The 22,027-nt window shown below is 39.2% G+C and overlaps 2 protein-coding genes across 2 annotated transcripts in view; one reads left to right on the forward strand and one right to left on the reverse strand.

Moving 5' to 3' along the window:
• CFAP77 (cilia and flagella associated protein 77) overlaps positions 1–12,232 on the reverse strand; it is a 50,827-nt gene extending 38,595 nt beyond the window's left edge. Inside the window, exon 1 of the mRNA XM_053472413.1 lies at positions 12,053–12,232. Coding sequence (XP_053328388.1) covers positions 12,053–12,118 — 66 coding nt within the window. The 5' untranslated portion in view covers positions 12,119–12,232. The remainder of the gene's footprint in view (positions 1–12,052) is intronic.
• A 668-nt stretch (positions 12,233–12,900) lies between these two features.
• On the forward strand, positions 12,901–20,975 carry TTF1 (transcription termination factor 1). Its single transcript, XM_053472400.1, has 13 exons — positions 12,901–12,962; positions 13,403–14,316; positions 15,122–15,524; positions 16,003–16,202; positions 16,674–16,859; positions 17,480–17,558; positions 18,105–18,235; positions 18,335–18,542; positions 19,108–19,197; positions 19,545–19,610; positions 20,022–20,107; positions 20,599–20,687; positions 20,796–20,975. Exons 2-13 carry the CDS (start codon positions 13,416–13,418, stop codon positions 20,916–20,918), a joined length of 2,562 nt encoding a protein of 853 aa, XP_053328375.1. The 5' UTR covers positions 12,901–12,962; positions 13,403–13,415; the 3' UTR covers positions 20,919–20,975.
• Positions 20,976–22,027: the final 1,052 nt, after the last annotated feature.

Raw genomic sequence — 22,027 nt, forward strand, 5'->3', positions numbered from 1 at the left:
CCATTTATTGTGCATCTGACATTGGAGGGCTTGCGTGTGACACGTCGCGGTGTAAATACTGCGGTTTAATAGGACGCTATGACCTAAGATCTCTAAATACCATCAAGTATCAAGCTATGGTGCGGATATAAAGCAAACTCAGCCCTCGGGGTGAAAATACATTAGTATTACGCTACTAGAGTCCAGAAAAACAATACACGGGGATGAGTTTTAAATCCCTCTTATCATCCTTTTGTTACCAGTCTATATGATTTGTAGAGCTGGCTGCGTTGGGGAGAAAAAAAAAAATAAAAACACACACAAAAAAATAACAAACATTATAAAAGCGCAATAAACACGAGTCACGTGTGGCGGGGGAGACAATAGAAACAGCGACGCGGGAAGAAAAATAATATATATTATTGGAAGAAAAAGGGCTGGCTTATAGAAAAGATCCCATATATCACTGGAAATGAGATCGTGGGGTACTGCAGAGATGATTGGAGCTTTTGTTTTGCTGTGTATTAACCCTTAGAGTAGACTGGGGTAATTAAGCATTTAGAATTGTTAATACCGGTATATCAAACGTTCTAAAAATAGGAAAATTGTAGATCGGCCCCATTCGGCCCCCGTCTAGTCGTCCTTTTCTCCTGCTGTAAAGACTCAAACCTTAATCAGTCGTTGGTCTCGTCTTAGATTCAGGAGCCGTATGTCTATCCCATGCATGTTTAATCCCCTCACTGTATTCCCCTCTACCACTTCTGCTGGGAGGCTGTTCCTCGCATCTACCACCCTCTCTGTAAAGCTAAATGTCCTTACATTACATGGGAGGAACGATGGGGGGGGGGGAATTATAGACTCCCACTCACAGGCCCTCCAAAGAAATAGTTTAGGTCTACAAATCTTGCCGGGACCCTCTATTCATTCCCATTGAGCTCCCGGCAGGAGCCTAGGGGTTAATGAAGCCCTAATGCCCGGTGCAATATGACAGCATGTAGGTTTTAAGAATAAGAGACATTAAAACATTTTGGGTTGATTTCTGTGTGTTTCTCCCCTATTATACTATTCTATCAGCTACTGATTGCTTGACCTACACCTAACTATTTAGGAAAACTCCCCAAAAAATTTGATCTGATATTTGTTATATTTTCTGTTCTAATATAACAGAAAAAAATGGAAAATGCTTCTATTCCTTATTTAAACAGATTTCTAGAAAATAATGAAAACAAAAAGAAGCCTTTTTTTTATAAATAAACAATTTCAAGCTTAGAACACACATATATATATATATATAAATAAATCTTATTTACAGATGTATGTGGAAGTTTAGCAGATTTCCTAACCTATTTTAAATACTATTTCTATTACCACGAATACTAACACTACTAATAACATCTAAAATATATTAGAAAAAATAAAATAATTATATGTCTTTGCTAAATAGAGTACATTTCTATTATTACAAGAAATAAGAACATTTAAAAATAATACAAAAATAAAATGCTGAAATTATGTATATAAAACACACAGTGTATAATTCCAGAGCCTCTGTTATAATATCAAAACAGGTCATTTGTCTAAGAAGAAAACAACATATAGTCTAAAGGGGAAAAAAAAGAGAATTATAATTGTTAATAAATATATACAGAAAAATAATCAAATAAATAAATATTAACATAATAAATAACATCCCAGGATATATATATATATATATATATATAACCTTGGATGGTATTTATATATATATATATATATATATATATATATATATATCTTGATATCTTGAGGTTGGTGTGCTCTTTTATTTTTGTACATAATATATTTCCATTTGTTATCATTATATTTAAAATACATGAATAAAATGTATTTCGAAATATATTAAAAAATATATATAAATTAAATATTGATGATAAAAAAAAAACCCCTAAAGATTTTATTGCAAAGACGTCTACGACGGTGTTACAGCAAGGAGGTAGGACAGATCTGATGTGTACCACGGCATGTATACATGATGGAGATCAAAGGACACCATTAAAAAGGACAAGGAAGGAAGAAAGAAAAAGGATAAACTGAAAAGGCAACAATTTCATTAACCCTCCTGTGTCATTAGCAGTCACAGGGTGAGAAAGGATTGCTTTTAATTAGTAGCTTTCAAAGCTTTATTAAAGGACAATCGCCTCTCCTGCTGCTGCACAGAATACCACGCCGGCTTATGAACACAATGGCCGATCGTTGGAGCTTGAGATGGGCTTGGAAGAACAAGAACCCATTTTGGGTCCTATTTCAAGTTCTTTTCAAGCTTTCCCTTTTTTTTCTATTCATATGTAATCGAAGCATAAGATTGAGATGTACACGACAAGCGGCTGTCTCTTTCCTAAGTCTTTATTTGGAGTTGAAGACATGCGTTCATGGAACTTTAGAGAAAGACAAGAGGAAAAGTGAAAAGGAATTAAGGATGAGAAGAAGACGAAGAAGAAGATCAACTCTCTGGAAAAGAGCTGCATTCAAGATCCTCCAAGCATGAAACAAATATTTAGGCACGACAATAAAATGGCTATTGTCATCATCGAGAAACTTTGCATCATTGGGGTAGTCTTTTGGGGGTAAAGTCATCAAGGGCACGAAAAAAACCCCTGGTATTAATTCACTCAACTATTAAGATTTTATAATAATAATAATAATAACTGATGGAAAGATTAGCCAAAAAGGAATTATCTCAATAAAAATAAACAGTTTATATGAATTATTAGTTTATTAAATTATAAAAATGTAGACCCCCCCAACCTTAAACTAATAGGGGAAAAAAATCACATAAAATGCACTGAAATATTAGGATTCGGACAAAAGAACTTAAAATGCGGCTGTGTTATATACTGATACTAGAAGAGTATATGGTAGATCAGATCAGCATGAAGTAAAATTGATTTAAAAAAAATAACATTATATGATATTTCATTAAAGCACAATTTTTTTTAATTTTAAACCAATTTTGGTTTTGGTTTCAAACAGCGGTGTCCGAAGGAAAAAAAACTTTAAACAATAATTAAAAAAAAGCACAAAAAGTACAATAGTGATAGTAAGTAGTAATAAAACATTTTTTTAAAGAGCTGAGATGGTCACAGAGCCAAGCATTTGCTTGAGAGAAGTTCTTCAGCATTCCTGAACAATCCTGCTTAGAGCTGTGTGAGTGCGCCCCTTGTGGTGAAATGTGGGTATTACACTAGATACACTTAAAGAGTTGAAAAGTACAAGGAGCTGTCAGAGCCAGCAGAATCCTACTTTTTAGAGTTCTACACACTAAATAAACCCTTGTGTTTACAGATTACGCTAGTAAATCTCCTAGATAATCAAGACACAGTGGATAGGATGATGATTCTTACATATGAAAAATCTCTTTGTAAGAAACATGGGGGTATAAACAGTTTTTCTAGAGGGATAGGGCAAATAATTAAAATCCAAAATATAAAAAAAAATTACTCATGGGTTAGGAAACTGAGGGACAAAAAAATAAGTTATTGTCTTGAGAAGAAAGAGTGTCTGGAAGAAAGGGGTTTATGAGATCCAATCAGAATACAGAGTTTCAATTGGATTGCACGCCAGAATTGGATACTTTGAAAACAATGCAATGATGTACTGCATTACTCACTTAGTTACCCAAGTCTGTCTTATTATAGAGATATGGGACACCTATATCAGGTGTTGTTAGAGGCAGGAAGGGGAGGGGTCAGAGTTGGCTGGGCCAGAGCAGGGAGTGGCCAGAATCAGCGGCATGGCCACTCGTCCACCTTAGCTGCGGAGCGCCACAAGGAGGCCATGTGGGAGATGTCTTGAAGGTCTGTCTCAAGGGAGACCAAAGGACCCCCCTAACTTGCCCATTATCCCTACTGCCCACAAAAGTGGGGCAGCTATCCAGGACAGCAGGGACAGTACTTGAAAAGTCAGGACTGTCCCATAAAAACTCGGACCCTTGGTATGTCACTTTGTTTAATCTCCTACAACTGTCAGCTGATGTATATAGCTCCAAACAATCCCATAAACCGAGCACTGGCTGAGGATGAAGTGAGTTGTAGAACATACCAGCTGGAGTGCCATAATTATCCCACATTACAAAGTATCTCAGACTTCTATGTTTCTGCACCCTTTAACTATGAATTCCAAAACAGACCCGCGTTTTACACTATTAAAGGAAGTTACCATTTTTATTTTGTTATTTTAAGAGGGGTGACGCTCTCCTTGCCTCCACATGGAAAGAAAATGGAGCAGCTGACATCTCTAAGTAATATGACATTTTCAAATACGGCTGTCCAAGTATTTGGGTATCAAAATGCTATACGTTAAAGAGCGCCTGGTGAAACATGACATCATAATTCATTAGCAAAAGCTGCCCCATTTAAGACAATGATTTATAGGGCATGACGGTTTTTGGATATAATATATGCAGGTTTATTTTTATCTGCGTGCAAGGTACTCTGGGTAAATTGTTCACCGTGGAGAGATTCTGGTGGCCCCATAACTACTGTAGAGTGAGAAGATGTCAGATTTTACCTCTAGGTAAGTCTAAAATAGAATATGACATCAACGTTCCATACTCTTTTTCCTCCCTCGACGTCCCTCTGTTCTGGGAGCTCAGACTGTTTGCTGGGCATGAGGGTTCTACATCCGTGTGAATAAAATGCATCAGATCCAGACAGGCCATCTGGCGCACCGGGCAAATGGCCCAACATCCCTCCTTACGCACATGATCTGCCACTCCAGCCGCACATTGGGTGTTGTAGTGTTCAGCCAGCAGCTGGATATGCCTGGCCGCCAGCTACGTGAGCATTAAAACGTCATACCCAGCCGCCATTAGGCGTCCGCTGGCCTTAAAGTTCCAGGACCACCTCTTTATCGCCAGCCTGGCCCTGAAATCATTCTTTACTCTCCGTCTCAATTAGGTGAATAGATATCAATAGGTCACTTAAGTCACATAAAACGTCTTCATAAAGTATCTAATCAAACAAATGGCTGTTAATGATTGAAAGTGGTTGAGGCACACGTTGAACGGTCATCATCAACCCCCTCTATTTGTCCTTCAGCAGCACCCCTTAAAAATGGGGCTCTGGCCACATGTTCTATGGGAACAGTCTTAGGGTTAATTAAGAAATGTCCTAAAGGAGAAGTTGCTTGCCCCCCTGTCTGCTTGCAGTCCCATAAAGTAGGACCACTTACATTAGGTCTTCATACATTGGGAAGTCCTTTTGACCAAGACTTCTTCTGATCTTAATCTGCCCATCCATAGGTCTTCTCGACATGTTCGCTCATCACAGCGTCATATCAGCCTATCCAGCTTTTAATTTAGCACCAAATAAAACCCAAACCAAAAAAAAATGTCTACTATTTCTCCTCGGCTTCATCGCCTCGAGACCGTTATATATCTCAACAATACACAGTCACGCAGCATTGTCGGACTATGGTACCTTCAGAACATCGTGAAAAAAATATCTTCTTTTATATCCATTCTTCAACACCGAGATGTAATTTGACATCCCCTCCCAAAACAAAACAAAACAAAAAAAAACAGAAAATGACTCCCGTGGCAAACAAATCATACTCTGCATTTGTGATTTGATTATTTCTACAATTTTCTGGAGAGCTCTTGTGAAAATAAAACATTTTTTTTATTATCTTGATGCAAAACAAGTCTGTCCTATAAATGATGACTGTTCATTGTAGTGATAAATGATTTCATCTCCCGACTTCCGTACTTTAGAAAGTACCGTCCCAGGAAAATGAACGCTGTCCCCCCCCCTCCTCCCACATCGCCTTGTTTCTGTCTTCTGACACCACAAGAGATAATTTTTGGCGGCGGTGGCGGCAGATGAGACGGCACTGACAGCCCAAAAAAAAATTAAATTTTTTTTAAAAAAAAAATGAAATAAATGTGTTTGCTTTTGTTCTCATTTTCTTTAGAAAACAGGGAATATCTATCAGCCGGCGCTCGCGTCTACCCAGCGCTATAAATAACAGACCGTATCTCGCTTACGGGAAAGTCGGAATTTTTACTGTCTTTTCCGGCGGTCCCTGAAATCAGTTCTGATGTACCGCCTGTAAACCAGTAATTATTCATGCAACCAAATAGGCCAATGTACGGAGCCTAATAAAGGGCACTAGGGCTCTCATTTTTGTGCCACCGACTGTAGTGCTTGCTCGAACATACAGAGTGTCCTGTTTCAACAGGACAGTCCCTTTTTGGGACAGAAATCCATGTGTCCATCTTCCCTTTCCTGATGCTCCTTTTTTTCTAGTAGCTTAGAATGTTTGCTTTGTATGAGCGTATCTAAGAATTCTCTGGGTTTAACCTGGAGTCTCCTGGTGAAGCTCTGCTTCCCCGGGTCTCCGGGTAAGTATCTTTTTTCTCTGGGCAGAGGGAGCAGCGTTTGGCCAGGACTGCTCCCCTGTCCACTTCCTGCCGACTGCCACCCACTTCAGTCTCCGTTTGGTCCATTAAAGCCTGTTTGGAGGTAGCTTTGCCCCTACACATGGCTAACCCTACCCGTATGTATGTATGAGATCTCCCCAACCAGCCCATTCATATCATGGAGGCTCCATCCGGTGCTTTAAAAGACACTTTGCTCCTTTAAGTTATGGAGCGCTGGGATATGATGTCATATCATGTCATATCCTGGCGTTCCACTGTGAGGATGGAGGGGGCGCTTGGGGGTGCTGTCCTGGGTCACTATGAGAACGACTCTGGCATTTTGGGTCTACTGCCTGTTAAAATCCAAAAGTCCTTATGGAAGTGTCCGTAGTCAACAACACAAATATAACACAATCTCTGCCTAATGAGATACATCAACGTAACATGAAATAAGCCAAACCCCCTTTATTTATTTTTAAATATACCATTAAATGCATATTTTAGCTCGGAGCATAGATCGGTCAGCCAGGAACATACAACATTTTTTGTGATCTGAAACCAGGGATTCTATTTTTTCTTAATCCTTCTTAATGCGATGAAAAGCAAAAAAGATTCGCAAAGGATTATACGGACGTGATAATAGTAATTATAATGGTAATTCTTGCTTGTTTTCTACAAAATCATACACATAAAAAAAATCACGTGCTATTATTCGCCGAGATGATAGGTTAAGGCTGTAGAAAAACTTTGAACGCATCATCGGATTTACAATTTAAAAAATATATATTTTTAACTAAATTCACAAACTGTAGTTCCAATAATTGATCACAAGACACAAAGTCCTCAAAGCCTGTGAACTGATATATATATCGATAAATGATGTTAATCTCCTGACAAGTCATGGCTTTCATGACCATTATTGGAACGGATAGGACCTCTGCGATGGATGTCAGTTCAAGTAGAACATACCCAGGTACGATAATGGCTTCAGGTGACCTCTAGCTTCATCTACAGAGGATTCCGTGAAGACCAAGTGTTCTCCTGCTTTATTCAAACCAATACAGTATTTCTCAAGATGAGATAGTTTGGTAATAACGGTCCTGTTCCTATTGGCTTTGAAAAAAAATGGAAAATTCCCCCAAAAAACCCAAATGGAGACACGAATCAGATGATTTGGTACATTAATAACATTTTTAGCCTACTGGAATTGTTCCCATCATGCAAAATTTGAAGACAACCACCGACAACTTGCCCGCCATGGCCGAGCTGTCGGCGGCAGTGGAGTCTTCACATTTAAAGGGTGTGAAACAAAAGGACACAAAAAATGGCCACTCTTCTGGTCATTCGCTGAAGCGCCAACTGTCAAGTAGTAGTTTATAGGATCTCATTAACCTCTATGATGCCAAAACAAAAATATCCATTGCTAAACAAAATCAGCAGGGGAAATATGGACATAGAATGAGCTGAACTTCCAGGAATTTGATCCGAACGTGTTACAAACCTTTTATTTTTCTATTAAAAATGACGACTGACTGATAAGAGATGTTCACCATCTAAGAATTGCTTCCCATGTCTCCAAGGGGTTGAAAACGAAATTAAACGGGGGTCTGGATGCATTGTACCGACCGCCGAATTAGAAAGTAGAAAAAGGCCTTAAAAACAGGGGGTTTTGAGCAGGGATGCGTGGAATCGAGCAGAACGAAACAGGCATGAAACTCAAATTGAACTTCCAAACCTCTGCTGGGCATTAGTTTTGTTTGTTCTGCTAAGAAAAATTAACCTCAATCTCTGCACAAGGTCCCCTGATTGATTATCATAGTTATTTAAATGCTGTAATCTTATTTTCAGCATGAGGTGATAGAACGAAGAAGAAGTGGGGGGGGGGAGAGAAAGAGAAGAAGACGGGCAGAAATATATAAAAAAAAAAAAGGAGAGACGGAATAAATTATCTAACAAAAGAGATAAAGCGGCTTGGCAGCTTACAAAGCCTATTTCAGATCATTCCACTCCACTGCAGAAGTTGATGAAGTTTAAATGAAGCACTGAATTAGAAGCTCGGAGACGTGAGAGGCGACAGGGGCCCGAGAAGGAATCGTTCAATGACTGCCGGCGAGAGAGAGAGAGAGAGTCTAAATGCTGTAATCTTCAATCGCATCTAACATCGGCACGGACAAGGGAGGGTAATGAGATGAGGCCGGATCAGGCGTGTTGGTTAAAGAAATTAATCCTTCTTGCGGCTCCGCGGGTTCATCCTTGATGCCTGATCCAAGGACCTGTGTCCTCCTAGTCCATCTAAATGCTAACTAACTGCCAGTGGGATGATCGGGGCTCGGGCTCTTTTTGAGGGCTAATCTGGAGACCATTGTGACTCCGTGTTTATGGACTTCCAAGTTGGAGCTGGAAACAATGGCTCTGGTGGAATGTTAATTCGGTGGGAGATATGATTCCCTTTAAAAAGGCCGATGTTGTACAATAGATATTGGACATTCCAAAGCGGTTTAAGATGTACAATCACACACGGGATAGAATTTACCGGCAGATCGGCCCCATTCGGCCCCCTTCTAGTCGCCCGTTTCTCCTGCTGTAAAGACTCAAACCTTAATCAGCCGTTGGTCTCGTCTTAGATTGAGGAGCCGTATGTCTATCCCATGCATGTTTACATTCCCTCACTGTACTAGGCTTATGCTGGGAGGCTGTTCTACTTACCCACCACTTTCTCAGTAGAGTAAAAAGAGATCTTCTACTCTGCACATATAAAACATCATATAATGTAATGAAAAACATCAGCCATATGACATGAGTAATAATTTTACAAGCAGAACTGTCTCGCTGACGGCATTTCGGATAAAACGTTTCAGACCGTAGCACGAGACGTTCCCTCAACTCTACATGCTATGAACACAGAAGACTAAAAGACTGGTTCGGAGGGTAGGAAATTATTTATAATCTAAATATTGAATTAACTCCAGCTGAGAGCGAAAAACACTTAAAGGGACGGAGCAAAAACGCAGGGATCCCATTCAAATGAACAGAAATTGCCCTAAACACGTACATTTATCAGATTAATTATTAAGGGGATGAATCCCGCGTTCTTCAATAACACATGATTTATGTAAGCATTTACATCGTTTATTTGAGTTTAGATTTTATAATCATCAAGCATTTTAAGGACTTTTATGTTCCCTGGGTTGACTTGGAACGCAAGTATTAAAAGAATATGTCGGGAGCTTATAGAGTCGGGAATTGCCCAAGATGCCCCAAAGAGCTTCTTGGCTTTACTTGTGTTCCTCTATGTTCAGGTGAATGGAGCTGGCAAGAAGGGGGGGCACGTTCTCAATCTTAGAACCAAGCCATAGCCTGAAAAAAAGTGACCAACGAGAGATCGTAATCTTAAATTAGCGGGTTGGAGGCTAAGCTGGAAGTTTTAATTTACTGGGAGGGTGGCAGATAAGTGGAACAGTCTCCCAGCAGAGGTGGTAGAGGCTAATCCAGTGAGGAGATTTAAACATGCTTGGGATAGGCATACGGCTCCTGACTCTAAAACGAGACCAACGACTGATTAAGGTTTGAGTCGTTACAGCAGGAGAAATGGATAGAGTAGAATCTTGACTCAAAAGCTGTCAGGTTTAAAACCCAACATCTGGCTATCCAACCAGGTGATTTAGGATGGTGCTTTCACGCCGTCTTGAAGCCCAAATAAACATAAAATCGGTCGAGGTGGAAAGATTTACTGTCTTCGAGTTTTGAGCTGAGATTTCTCATTCGGCGTCTTGGGAATGGGTCCTTGCCGCATACCGAGTCACTGGCTGCCTTCTACAGAGCTGCACAAAAACTACAAGGAACAGGCGCTCCGGAAATCAGCTCGAGGTAGAAGCGTTCCCTTCTCACATACGCCGACGGTAACATATTTCAAGAAATCAGATCTGCCTGTTCTCTTGGTGCCCTCCAGTGGCCTTCTTTGACAAAGCAGTCTGCTTTTCCGTAACCAAGAAAACGTATAGTCGTAAAAAATGATATCTACACGGTCGTTCAAAAGTTTGGGGCCACTCAGCTGTTTTCATGGAAAACAAGTTAATTTCTGGCTGTAACATAATCGCATCAATTAGCCTTTTAAACTTAAACTTGGATCAGCGAACACAACGGGCCATTGGAACACAGGAGTGATGGGAGTGATTAAGGGCCATTGGAACACAGGAGTGATGGGAGTGATTAAGGGCCATTGGAAAACAGGAGTGATGGGAGTGATAAAGGGCCATTGGAACACAGGAGTGATGGGAGTGATAAAGAGCCATTGGGACACAGGAGTGATAGGAGTGATAAAGGGCCATTGGGACACAGGAGTGATGGGAGTGATAAAGAGCCAATGGAACACAGGAGTGATGGGAGTGATAAAGGGCCATTGGAACACAGGAGTGATGGGAGTGATAAAGGGCCATTGGAACACAGGAGTGATGGGAGTGATAAAGAGCCATTGGGACACAGGAGTGATAGGAGTGATAAAGGGCCATTGGAACACAGGAGTGATGGGAGTGATAAAGAGCGACCCCTGATGGTTTCTCATCATAAACAAACTGTCTCACTTTTCTCCAGTATAAGGAGACTCCTCAAGAATCTCCATGGGAATAAATATTTTTTAACAAGGTCATCAGGGCAAATTTTTTTACTCGAGTAACTTTCAGAAATGTTTTATGACACCGTAAGGCCGTTGGCCACAGGACGACTATACGAATGGAGATAAACATTTTTATGGAAATCAATAAATAAAAAGAGAGAAATAATACTAAATCGTACTGCCCCCAAGTGAATGACACCGAGTATGTATACCGTATTCATGATCGATGATAGATACCTGTACTGAATATCAGCTTCATAAGTCCCTCCACTTGCTCTATTTATACTTTATTTATACTGCAAATTTAGGAGCCAAACCAGTTTTTATGAGTCAGAAATTAACAACCGGGAAATAATCTATTGTCTACTTTAAATCTTTTTTTTAAGCCCCAAGGTGAGTAAACTGTGCCAAAGCGTCCATTAAGGGCCAAAATGGCAACCCCGGTCTTCATCTTGGGAGGTTGGATCTTCTTGGCTCCTCTCGTTCCCCTGCCAACTAAACAAATCTTCAGGGGATCCGGCTCCGCTGTGGACATTTAAGATAGAGTTTTATAAAATGGCTAATGAACGATCCATGGATTATCTCAGGATTAGGTATTCAGATTTTACGTGATGTTGGTACCACATTATTGATCATTCCAAGGATGTAAGGAGTATAACTTTCAGTAGGGTTTGTAACTTTTGTGGTGGGGTTGGCGTCTTCAGGCGGTGAGCCAGCCAGGTGAGCCAGCCAGGTGAACATGGGCGGCTAAGTCGATTCACAGATGCTTTATTCACTAAACCGTGAGTTCTATATTATTCTTCTATGTATATAAGATATTTCATCCCATTGACGTAAACATACATCATGAAGAACCACTCCTATTGAGCTTCTCGAGATATATTAACGACATGATGAAGTTCTGAAAATCTCACCATGCAATACAGAGCGCCAACATGGCGGCCGTGCCTGCGCAGCAACATTAGAAAAAATAACTTTTTGGTACAGTTGATGTCAAAATGGGGACGTCACCTTAACTGTGCTTAATATTATTTCGTACTCACGTACACTCAGGGTGTCCTTACCTTTTGCAGCAGCTGATTATTCTTCATTGAGTCTCTTATCACCCCAAATCTCTCATTCTCCATCATGCTGGCTCTCTATTAGCTGCCTCTCTGCCCTTGATGTTTTGGGGGATCTCTTGTCGCTCTTGTAACTTGGTCACTTTTAATTACCCCTCAGGCCTCACAAGTTGCCCCTAGTTTCTCATCTCCTTGTCCCTTCTCTGCCTCCAGGCAACAAGGTGGCTTAAACTGCCCACCAGCACAACCCATGCCAGCCCTGTAGGGGGGTACTAAAAATGGAAGTCATAATTCACAACATCTTATTCATGTCTTTTAATATTAAAATTGCTCTCGGTGGTATTTTAACAATTAAAAAATACAAAAGGATCAAAACGTGTATGTCTGCGCCCCACAATCATATATAGAACAGGCTAAAAATAAATGGGAACCCCCACAGCGAGGAATGGACGCTCCCGTTGTCATGGCAACGGGACGCTAACAGGAAGCACAATAGAGACGCATGCTTTATGATTGAATTGACTAGATAAATATTGATAGATAAATCGATGATGGTATAAATAGAAAGTTAGACAGATAAAAAGTTAAATTCCTAGATATTTTCCATTCAAGCTTTATCAAAATAAACATTTTTATTACAGGTGCATATATTAAAGTCATATTTATTTTTAAATGAGCTACCTGCTACTTTTTAGAATGTGTAAAATAAGATGAAACGTATGGGAATAATATTCGATATAGATTTAAATGATTCGGGTGATTGTGGTTGGTATGTCTGTTTCTAATAAAGTTGGATAGAAAAAAAAAGTTTGTGAGCGGATGTTGCCGTGGTGTTGCGTTCTTTTGCCTTTGACCCCGTCTGTGTTCACTTCCGGTTACAGATTCAAAACGTGTGGGGACTGTCATTCTGTAGGTATGTGGCGAGAGCTTTATTGAAATAATTTTTAAGGGTTTAAGTTTTCATTTAAGTTAATTTTTCTTCGATGCTTTTCTTAAGAGGGTTTGAATGAGTGTTATTATTATTACATAGCGTATCTAGAGGACTCTGTTTTTGTTTGGGTCGTTATACTAAATAAAGAGTGATATATATATATATATATATATATATATATAAATGGTTATTTTTTTTTATTTTATTTTATTTTTTAAATTTGCAGTCAATACATGAGGAGAGAGGAGAATTACCCAATGAGTCCTTTCTTGGTATAGCCCTAGTCTCTTGGGGTAAAACTTTTTTTTAAGTGAGTCGCTTATACTCCGGTTCTCCAGGCAATTCCCACTAGCCAAATCTTAACTAAAGCACGGTATGAAAGATTTTTTTTTTTTTAACCCTTCTCGTGTTCTTTTTTCCAGCAATAGAGCCCTAATGGAAGACTCAACCCTGGATTATAACAGCCAAGATGTGGATAGGAAACGCGTAAAGAAAAAGACAAAGAAAAAGGACAGGATTCATGCTTTATCGGGTCCAGAGACTGGCGGCGAGGCAGAAGTGGAGGAAGCCGAAACACGAAAGAGAAAAGAGAAACCCTTTGACGCGCAGGAAAACAAAATGCATAGGAAGAAGAAAGAGAAGCAATTTTTAATAAAAGAAGAAGAAGAAGATGGAGAGAATGAGAGAGAAAATGTAGAATGTTTACAAATTAACAGTGAGGATGTCATGAGGAAACCCCAAAAACATAAGAAAAAGAGAAAAGAGAAACTGGTAGCTGAAGAGGAAAGCGGAGAGAATCAAAATGAAGAGAACGACACCGCTGCTGTAGATCAATTGGAAATTATCAAGGAGGCGGATGTACAGGAAAGCAAAACCCCCAAGAAAAAGAAGAAAAATAAAAACCTAGAGGCAGAAGACAGAGATACGCGTGACGAGCAGGTCTTGGAGCTTGTGACCCCCAGTGATCAGACAGATGTCGAGTATACCCAGGAACATAAAGCGAGGCGGAGGAAAAGGAAGAAGGGACATGTCCAAGAAGAGGAGAACGGAGAGCATCAAAATGAAGAGAACGACACCGCTGCTGTAGATCAATTGGAAATGATCAGGGAGGCGGAAGTACAGGGAAGCAAAACCCCCAAGAAAAAGAAGAAAAAGAAAATCCTGGAGGCAGAAGACAGAGATACGCGTGACGAGCAGGTCTTGGAGCTTGTGACCCAGAGTGATCAGACAGATGTCGATTATACCCAGGAACATAAAGCGAGGCGGAGGAAAAGGAAGAAGGGACATGTCCAAGAAGAGGATTCATCTATTTCCGATCCGACGACCTCTTGTATAGGTGAGCAGGAGCCTTGCATAGTCAAGACATTTTGGTAAATCCCCACAAAAAAAAAAAAAAGCTACAACTTGTGTGACAGCGGCTATCTAGTCATTCAAAATGAATTATCATCCATTTACCATTATTGACTGTATTCAGTCTATTAAAATACATATTTTATGCATGTGCCTGTATGCTACCATTTTATGGTGAAAATACCAATTGCCCTTTCAACATCACAGCACATTTATTTGTATAGCGCCAGCATATTCCGTAGTGCTGTTACAACAAGGAGCAGTCACAATAATTTAAAATCCCGCACATAAGGGAAAGCAGGCCCTGCTCTTGGGAGCTTATGATCTAGTCGGGGGGGGGGTAACAGTAGGATAGGGCTGCATGGATAGAGATAAGTTGAATGACTCGAGGATGATCTGTAGTAATTGTTGATTGGATTGAAGATCTGTAAGGGGTTGTTGAGAGAAGGCAGAAGACACCAGAGATTTGAATATTAGAGTTTTGAACCCCAACTTGGCTTTTTGAACAAAAATGTGACATGGCTCAAAGGTCTTTCTACTTACATTTCCTGTCTTTTGTACCAAGAATATATCCCTAGATGTATCTTACTTACCTGTATTATCTCCTGACCGGTAGCTTTGCATTTAGCAGATACAGAAATTAGGACTAGGGTCAAATTAAATATGCACCTGAAAATGTTAAAATATATATATATATAAATATACTAGCGGTGTAGGGTTGTCTCTTATGGAATTACTAGCATATTGTCTCTTATTGAAAAATAAAGGTCATTCATGCTTTATGTTGACAGGGGAGACTACTATCAGCGAGAATACAGATTCTGAGGTTTTTGTCTCTTTGAAGAAAAAGAAAAAAAAACGCATAACTGATGCCCTCCAAGCGGATGCCGACTCGGAGATCCAATCTGCTTCAAAATCCCCTGGAAGAAATGAGCAACTTCAGGACTCGCTACAAGTCATGGAGACTGGAAGTGACTGTGAACCCCAGCTCGGGGAGAGTCCAAGAAAAAGGAAGAAGAAGAAGAAAAGACATTCCCAGCACGGTCACGACGAGCAACCAGAGTCAAGTTACGTAGTGACGGAACATGACAATTCACAAGTTTCTGCTTCGGAAACCAGACCGGAATCTCCTGACAATGATCCTTCTGTCAATGTTGTAGAAGCTCAGCTGACAAAGGGGGATGATGACGACAGGTGAGAGTCAAATGTGTATCTGTAAAGACTTTTAAAAATCACCCAAGACTTGGGTGATCTCAGCTTCTGTAGCCTGGATAAAAAAGGGTGAGGGTGTGTGATAGAAACATTTTAATACGTAAATTTCAAGGGGAAAAAGTAATCTTGGCCTAAAACTAGATGGTCAGAGGCTTAGATGTAAATTAAGGAGATGTGGGTGTTGTAGGTGTGGAGCAGCCTTCCAACAGAGGTAGTCGACGTTAGTACAGTAAGGGCCAATAAAGTTTTAGGTTAAGTCCTGACCTCCTAGACCTTCCGTAACCAGATAGAGTGTAAGACGGATTTACCCCAACGTGGTAGGAACGCGTATATATGGAAAGTCCTATTTAAATGCCTTCTGTTCATCAGTTTGAAGATATCCTTAGCCACGTTCTCTACTCCATTAAGAATAATTTGTTAACATTTCATTTTAATATTGATTATTTTGTGTGTTTCGTAGTACGATTGTTCCAAAGGAAGAAGCTGTTCCGTCCAAGCCAGTCTCTAAGAAGAGAGCACACAAAGCTCTGATCAATGTTCGCAAAAGAGATCTTGGACTTTTAAAGGAGTACTTTCCAAACCTGTCCTCATTCTCTAAAAAAAGAGTAAATAACCTGATTTCTTGTGAACTGGAGAGAGTGAAAGAGGCGAAACAAAGAGGTAAATTAGCAAAATGTTAAAAATGAAAACAGCAGGGGAGGGCTGATACCTACTGGCCTGGAGGGACAGGTAAAGACCCCCCCAGTAACTTGCATATGCACTGCCACTTTTGTGGCACACACACTGACACTTACACAAACTTACACACTCAAGCTAATGCACACTGTCTCATGCATACACTTACACATTCATGCTAAAAGACATACTTACAGATACTCTCTCAAGCCATCATACACTCATACATACGCCCTCCTTTACAAAAACAAAAAAATGTGTCCAATAAACAAACACAAATAGGTGGCGCAAATAAAGAACTAAGAGTATAAACCATTCCCTTGTGGTAATCACGTTCTCATATGGAAGCAGTCCTCCTCATCAAACCGTATTTCCAAGATTGTCGTTCCCTTGTGCCGAGGAAATTTTCTATTCGTTTTAACAACTTTGGTTTTACCGACTGTTTTACTGTTCCAGGAGTCCTTTTTAACAGAGGCAGGTTCACCGATGAAGAAAACAAACAACTCACGGAAAACGTGAAAAGCTTCTTGAAGCTCAGTGGGATAAAGAATGAAGAAATGCTATTTCACAGCTATCGGTATCCAGAGAAGAAGAAGATTATAGAGGAGATTAAAAAAAAATTCAACTTCCGCCTGAGAATTTGTAAGGATTTTTTTTTATAGTTCTTCTACGTTTAGAGTGAGGACTTTATCTGAGAACTTGGCTGGTTTCTCATGGAGTCTTCAAGCGAAACGCCGCTTCCCCCGGGGCTATCACAAAATCTGGACAGAGAAGTGACATTTGGCTACATTCAATGTTCTAGCCGCATTCTGACCACTCTCTGACCATTTAAAGTGTACCTGGGGCTAGCCGTGTCTTTTATTGGAGTCATACCTCCGAGATGTAGGAGGTTCCCAGGTATGGTGGCAACCTGATAAAACCTACCATTTCTTTAAACCTGGGACTAATTTCCCTATGGCAAAGAAACACTAAAACCCGTAAAAACACCCAATGGCGCTAACAAAAATTAGTATATAAATACTGTAATGAAAAGCTCGCCAATGTTCAAATAATACATTATACATTGGAGAACTTTTCATTACGGTACTGATGTATTTGATTAGCACCATAGGGTTTTGAGTGTTTCTTTGTGTTACTCTTTCTCTACTAGTAGGATGTTGTGTTCTATTTTCACCATAGCGGTCTAGTTTCTCTTGTTTGATTGGCCTTTTCTTATACTTTTTATTGACTCATTTTGCTATCCCCAAATATTTCTATTACAGCAGAGGGGATACCTCGGACAGTGGAGGACATCTGCCACAGGGGCGTCAAGTTGTTTGACTTTTCCGGAAACAAGGGAAGGTCAGTATCTGAAGCAAATTCCCAAAAGCGACTATTCATTCTAAGGGAAGTTACATGGCAACTGCTGGGGAAACCTGGCATAACAAGGAGTTTGATGCTCCTGAATACTCTACGTTCTCCTTGTGCCACCCATAGTAAAAACTGCCACCAATGAGGGCAGGTGTAACTTCATACAGTGCTGTTATATATATATATATAATTATACATACACTTTCTGATCCACTGATCTCATGATAACAAAACCATAACCAAGCTGTAGTTCTAGGTAGATCGGAGGCAAAACATGGTCATATGATTAACAGGAAGGTGGAAAAGATGTTGATTAATTTTAAATACTATATGTTTTGCACTTCTGTCTTTATAGATCATTATAAAATTTTTAAACGGGGCTAGCTAACAGTTTTATGGTTGCCGTGGAATGTTGGCACCAGTGATCCACTGCAAGGCTATCTATTAGCTGGCTCCTTCTAAACCAGTCAATATCCTCAGAACCATACATACCGTTGCTCAGTAAAGATGTCTCCCATGCTTCCTCTCATTATACAGGTTCACCGATGAAGAGGTGAAGCAGTTAAAGAAGAACTGGAAGATACACGGGAACAATTGGATTGCAGTTGGGGCTTTAATGGGAAGAAATAACATTAAACTCCAGTTAAAGGCCTCACAGCTCAGACGAAGTAATTTTGGTTCCAAATGAAGGACTATAGTCTTTTAATGTTTGGTTATTCTGTCACTGGTTGTATTTTAAGATTTTTTTTTTATTATTTATTTTTAAGAAGTCAATAAGGGCGCCTGGAGCGTAGAGGAAACCAACCTACTGATCAGTGCTGTGAAAGAATATATTCTGAGCTTGGAAGAGCATGCCACAAGCGGAAACGAGTCTGATATCATCATCCAGAAGCCAAAACTCTACAAAGGCATCCCGTGGGTTCAAATCGAAGAAAAGGTCAAAACCCGAAACTGGACACAGTGTAAAACTAAGTGGTAAATCTTCTAAAGTGCTAACTTCAAGCCAAATTATGTTAAAAAGGAAATTTTAAATGTAAGTTTCCAGGGGGGTACAGTAATAACCCCCCCGTTCTGTGTAAAGTAACAACCCCCCTGCGCTGTGTACAGTAATAACCCCCCTGTGCTGTGTACAGTAATATAGGTCAGAATTGACAAGAAAACTTTTCTTTAATCTGATTTCTGTTCCAATAAACTCCCTTTATCTGCTTACCTGGAGGGCGCCATTGATATTTTGGGTGACTTTCCCAGCTCAATCACCACACTGATGCTTTATAGCAATGCTGACGAAGTCTGTTCCTCTATAGACTTTCGGTAGCCCACACGTCCCCCTGGGTGATTTAAGAGCCATTCTGCCGTTTCTGACAGCCAGTAGGATAACGAGTCTAGTAGATCGGATAACAAAGCAAGAAAATATACAAATGACTAACATACAGCTGCCTGATACTAGAGCTGTTTTTTTATTATTATTATTATTTTTAAAGAAAACTGCACAATTTTAATGAAAGCTTAATTTTATCTGATATTTTTTATTTTTTTTCAGGACGGAAATTCTCTTTTTGAGAATGAATAATGGGGTTAGCATGTTTGAAGGGATTTCAGGTGTGGAGTCACAAATGAAAATCATTCAATGGTAATTATTCTAGAAAGTATCATGATAGCTTTGTTATAATGTCTTTATATCTTACTGCTGTATTATGTTATAACTTGCTGCTGGAGATGTTAAGTTTCCTTTGGGGCCAAGGACCATTACGCTGTAATGAAGGGTTGAAGGTGCATGAAGGGAGGCTGCTGAGTGTGTGGAACAATCTGATTTTGGACAAATCGGTATAAAATTTAGGAGCCAGTTTAGTACAAAATGTCGTGTCTCAACTATAACTTTTTGTTGTATTTTTTTTATGGATTTTTGCCTTCCAAGGTGTGGCCAACACCACCTATGTGTAAATTAACATCATTGTCTCCATGGGCTGATTTTCACAGGCTATATGAAAGTGGACCAAAAGAAAGCGGACAAGTAAACTGGGAAGAATTGGCTGACCATATTGGGTAATTTTTTTCCCCCCTTTTTATTGTATTAATACCAAAGAAGTCCTGAAAGAATTCCATATATGTGTGTGTGTGTATATGTGTATATGTGTGTGTATGTATGTATATATATATATATATATATATATATATATATATATATATATATATATATATATATATATATATATATATATATATATATATATATATATAAGCAGCTCTGCTGTGAGGTTAGGAAGGTAAAGTAAAAAAAAAAAACATGAGAATACTAAAACGACGAAGTTTTATTCATACATCAATTTATTTTTGTAACACTTTTTAGATGAAAAGGCATACCTCCTTTTTTTAGATCAACGTAGAGAGATGTATTTTCTCGTTTGTTTGTTTGTTGCTGATCCGTCTAAAAATGTATGAATTTTGACCCCCCAGGAATGTCCCACCAATGATCCTTCAAATCAAATATTATAACTTGAAAACTTCGCATGTCCCAGACTGGCAGAAATTGAGTTTTAAAGGTAAAAATACATGTTTTATTACCAATGTTGATGGTTGCCATGAATTTTGTATTTATTTATTGTGGAACTTTTTAGTACCCTGAAGACACCTTTTTTGTCTCATTATTGTCCTTCCCAGGCTGCCTGTGCTGAAAGCAGGAAGTGTACCTAAGTATACTTCCTGCAAATGCTATGTCTCACTCCCATGCAAGGCATTGGTCATTGCAGCAGCCAATCACAGCAGCCCATCCCGTCACTCCTTACTCCCATTGATTTCTGTAGTATCTCTACAGATCATGTGTATTATTACCCAACGATAAATGTAACATTATAGGTAATGTAAAGAATTACACTTTTTTAATCCACACATTTGCTAGCGATTAACATCACATGATGCTGATATCAAATTGTCTGCGTTCTCCTTTATTTTTGCCTGATGTGCACTTTTCATGCATTGTACCCTATGCTTGTTATTTGTTCCCATATAACTTTTTTTGTGTTTGTTTTTAAAGAAATTGTGAATTATCTGTACACCGAGGTGGTACCAATGTTTGCAGAAAAGCTAAACGCGAATCATGGCAGACAGACAAAACATGCCGAGGTAAATATGGATTTGGGGCTGTTTCATAATTTTCATTTTTGAATCTGCTCCAGTTTGTGTGTGTGGGGGGGCTGACATTGACCAATGCTTTACTTTATGCTTTTACAGGCATTTGAGAAGAGAGATGACTATTCAGTTAGCGAAATATTCTTTGAATATACTGATAAAGAGAACGTAGGCTCTGAAAAAGTTAAAAGAAAAAAATCAACCAAGAAATTTTATTCGATGTGAAGAAAAATTGACACGGCATCCACCGTATTTTCTCCTTTGCTTTTTAACTCTGTCTTTTGGCTCTCGTTTCAGAAATATATATTTTTGTTACATTTGTTTCAAGAACAAAAAAATGGTAAATAGGGAAACCCCCCCCTTTTTTTTTTTTTTTACATTGTCAATTAAATATCTTTAACAAGGAAATGTATAGATCGAGCAAAGGATTTCATATTTGGTTTTGTCAGATTTTATGCAAAAAAAGTACACAAAAATATTCTGCCCTGGGCCAATTTTATCTGATTTACAACATATAGATTTATGTAAAGAAAAATGTTAAATATTTTTTTATTATGTTGTATCCATTGGGATTTATTTCTGCTAGCGAGATGTATAGTGGTTTTATGCTATGCTGTTATACAGTGTCTTTTAAACACTTTTGCTATGTAAATATATGAATTCTTGGGAAGAAAACAAAGATGAGAATGATCAATAACGTTTGATACAGCATGAACGGTACAAAAAATTCTAGTTTTAAGTCCATCACATGGTAGAATGTGGAGGATCTTATCTTTCCATTGAGGAAAATTCAGAGAAGCCTCCTACGTGTTTCTCAGGTATGAAAAGCTTTTATCAGAAGTATTTATTCCTGTTTATGAGCCTTCTCTGCTGGACTTCAAACCTAGAATTCCATTCGCTTCCAAACCTGTTCAATAAAGGTTTCTTTGTTTTTTCTTCAATGTGCTCTTTCCTTCTTGGTGCGCTTATGTAGAGGATCCAGGGATTCTGGGTATGGAATAACTATAAAACTATCAATCAAGGTACCTCTGCAGAACATTCCATTTATAGAATATCTCAAAAGGAGACTCGGAGTCTCCTGATAAAGCACTCAATACGGGTCTCTGGGGCAGATCTAATATACCTCGCCGGTCGTCGCTTAAGATGCATAACCCACTCAGTTTAATATCAAAGAAAAGAAGATTTATAATAAAGGTGATAGATCATTTCAACACCGATGAAACTGGACTACCTGTGGCATGTTACCAGAACACAAGAGTATCTGTTTCTTGATGTTTTTCAAGGGTGGGTGAGATTCTGATTCTTTTCCTGGACTATGTCATTCATCTCTCACC

This window comes from Spea bombifrons, chromosome 8 (assembly GCF_027358695.1).
Source record: "Spea bombifrons isolate aSpeBom1 chromosome 8, aSpeBom1.2.pri, whole genome shotgun sequence".
In the NCBI taxonomy this organism is placed as follows: domain Eukaryota; kingdom Metazoa; phylum Chordata; class Amphibia; order Anura; family Pelobatidae; genus Spea; species Spea bombifrons.

Bases quoted from the DNA above. Each gene is read 5' to 3' on its own strand.
- TTF1 (XM_053472400.1), top strand. From the start codon at position 13,416: ATGGAAGACTCAACCCTGGATTATAACAGCCAAGATGTGGATAGGAAA. The intron at 17,559-18,104 runs GTCAGTATCTGA...CTCATTATACAG, and splicing joins TTTTCCGGAAACAAGGGAAG to GTTCACCGATGAAGAGGTGA. The intron at 19,198-19,544 runs GTAATTATTCTA...TGATTTTCACAG, and splicing joins CAAATGAAAATCATTCAATG to GCTATATGAAAGTGGACCAA.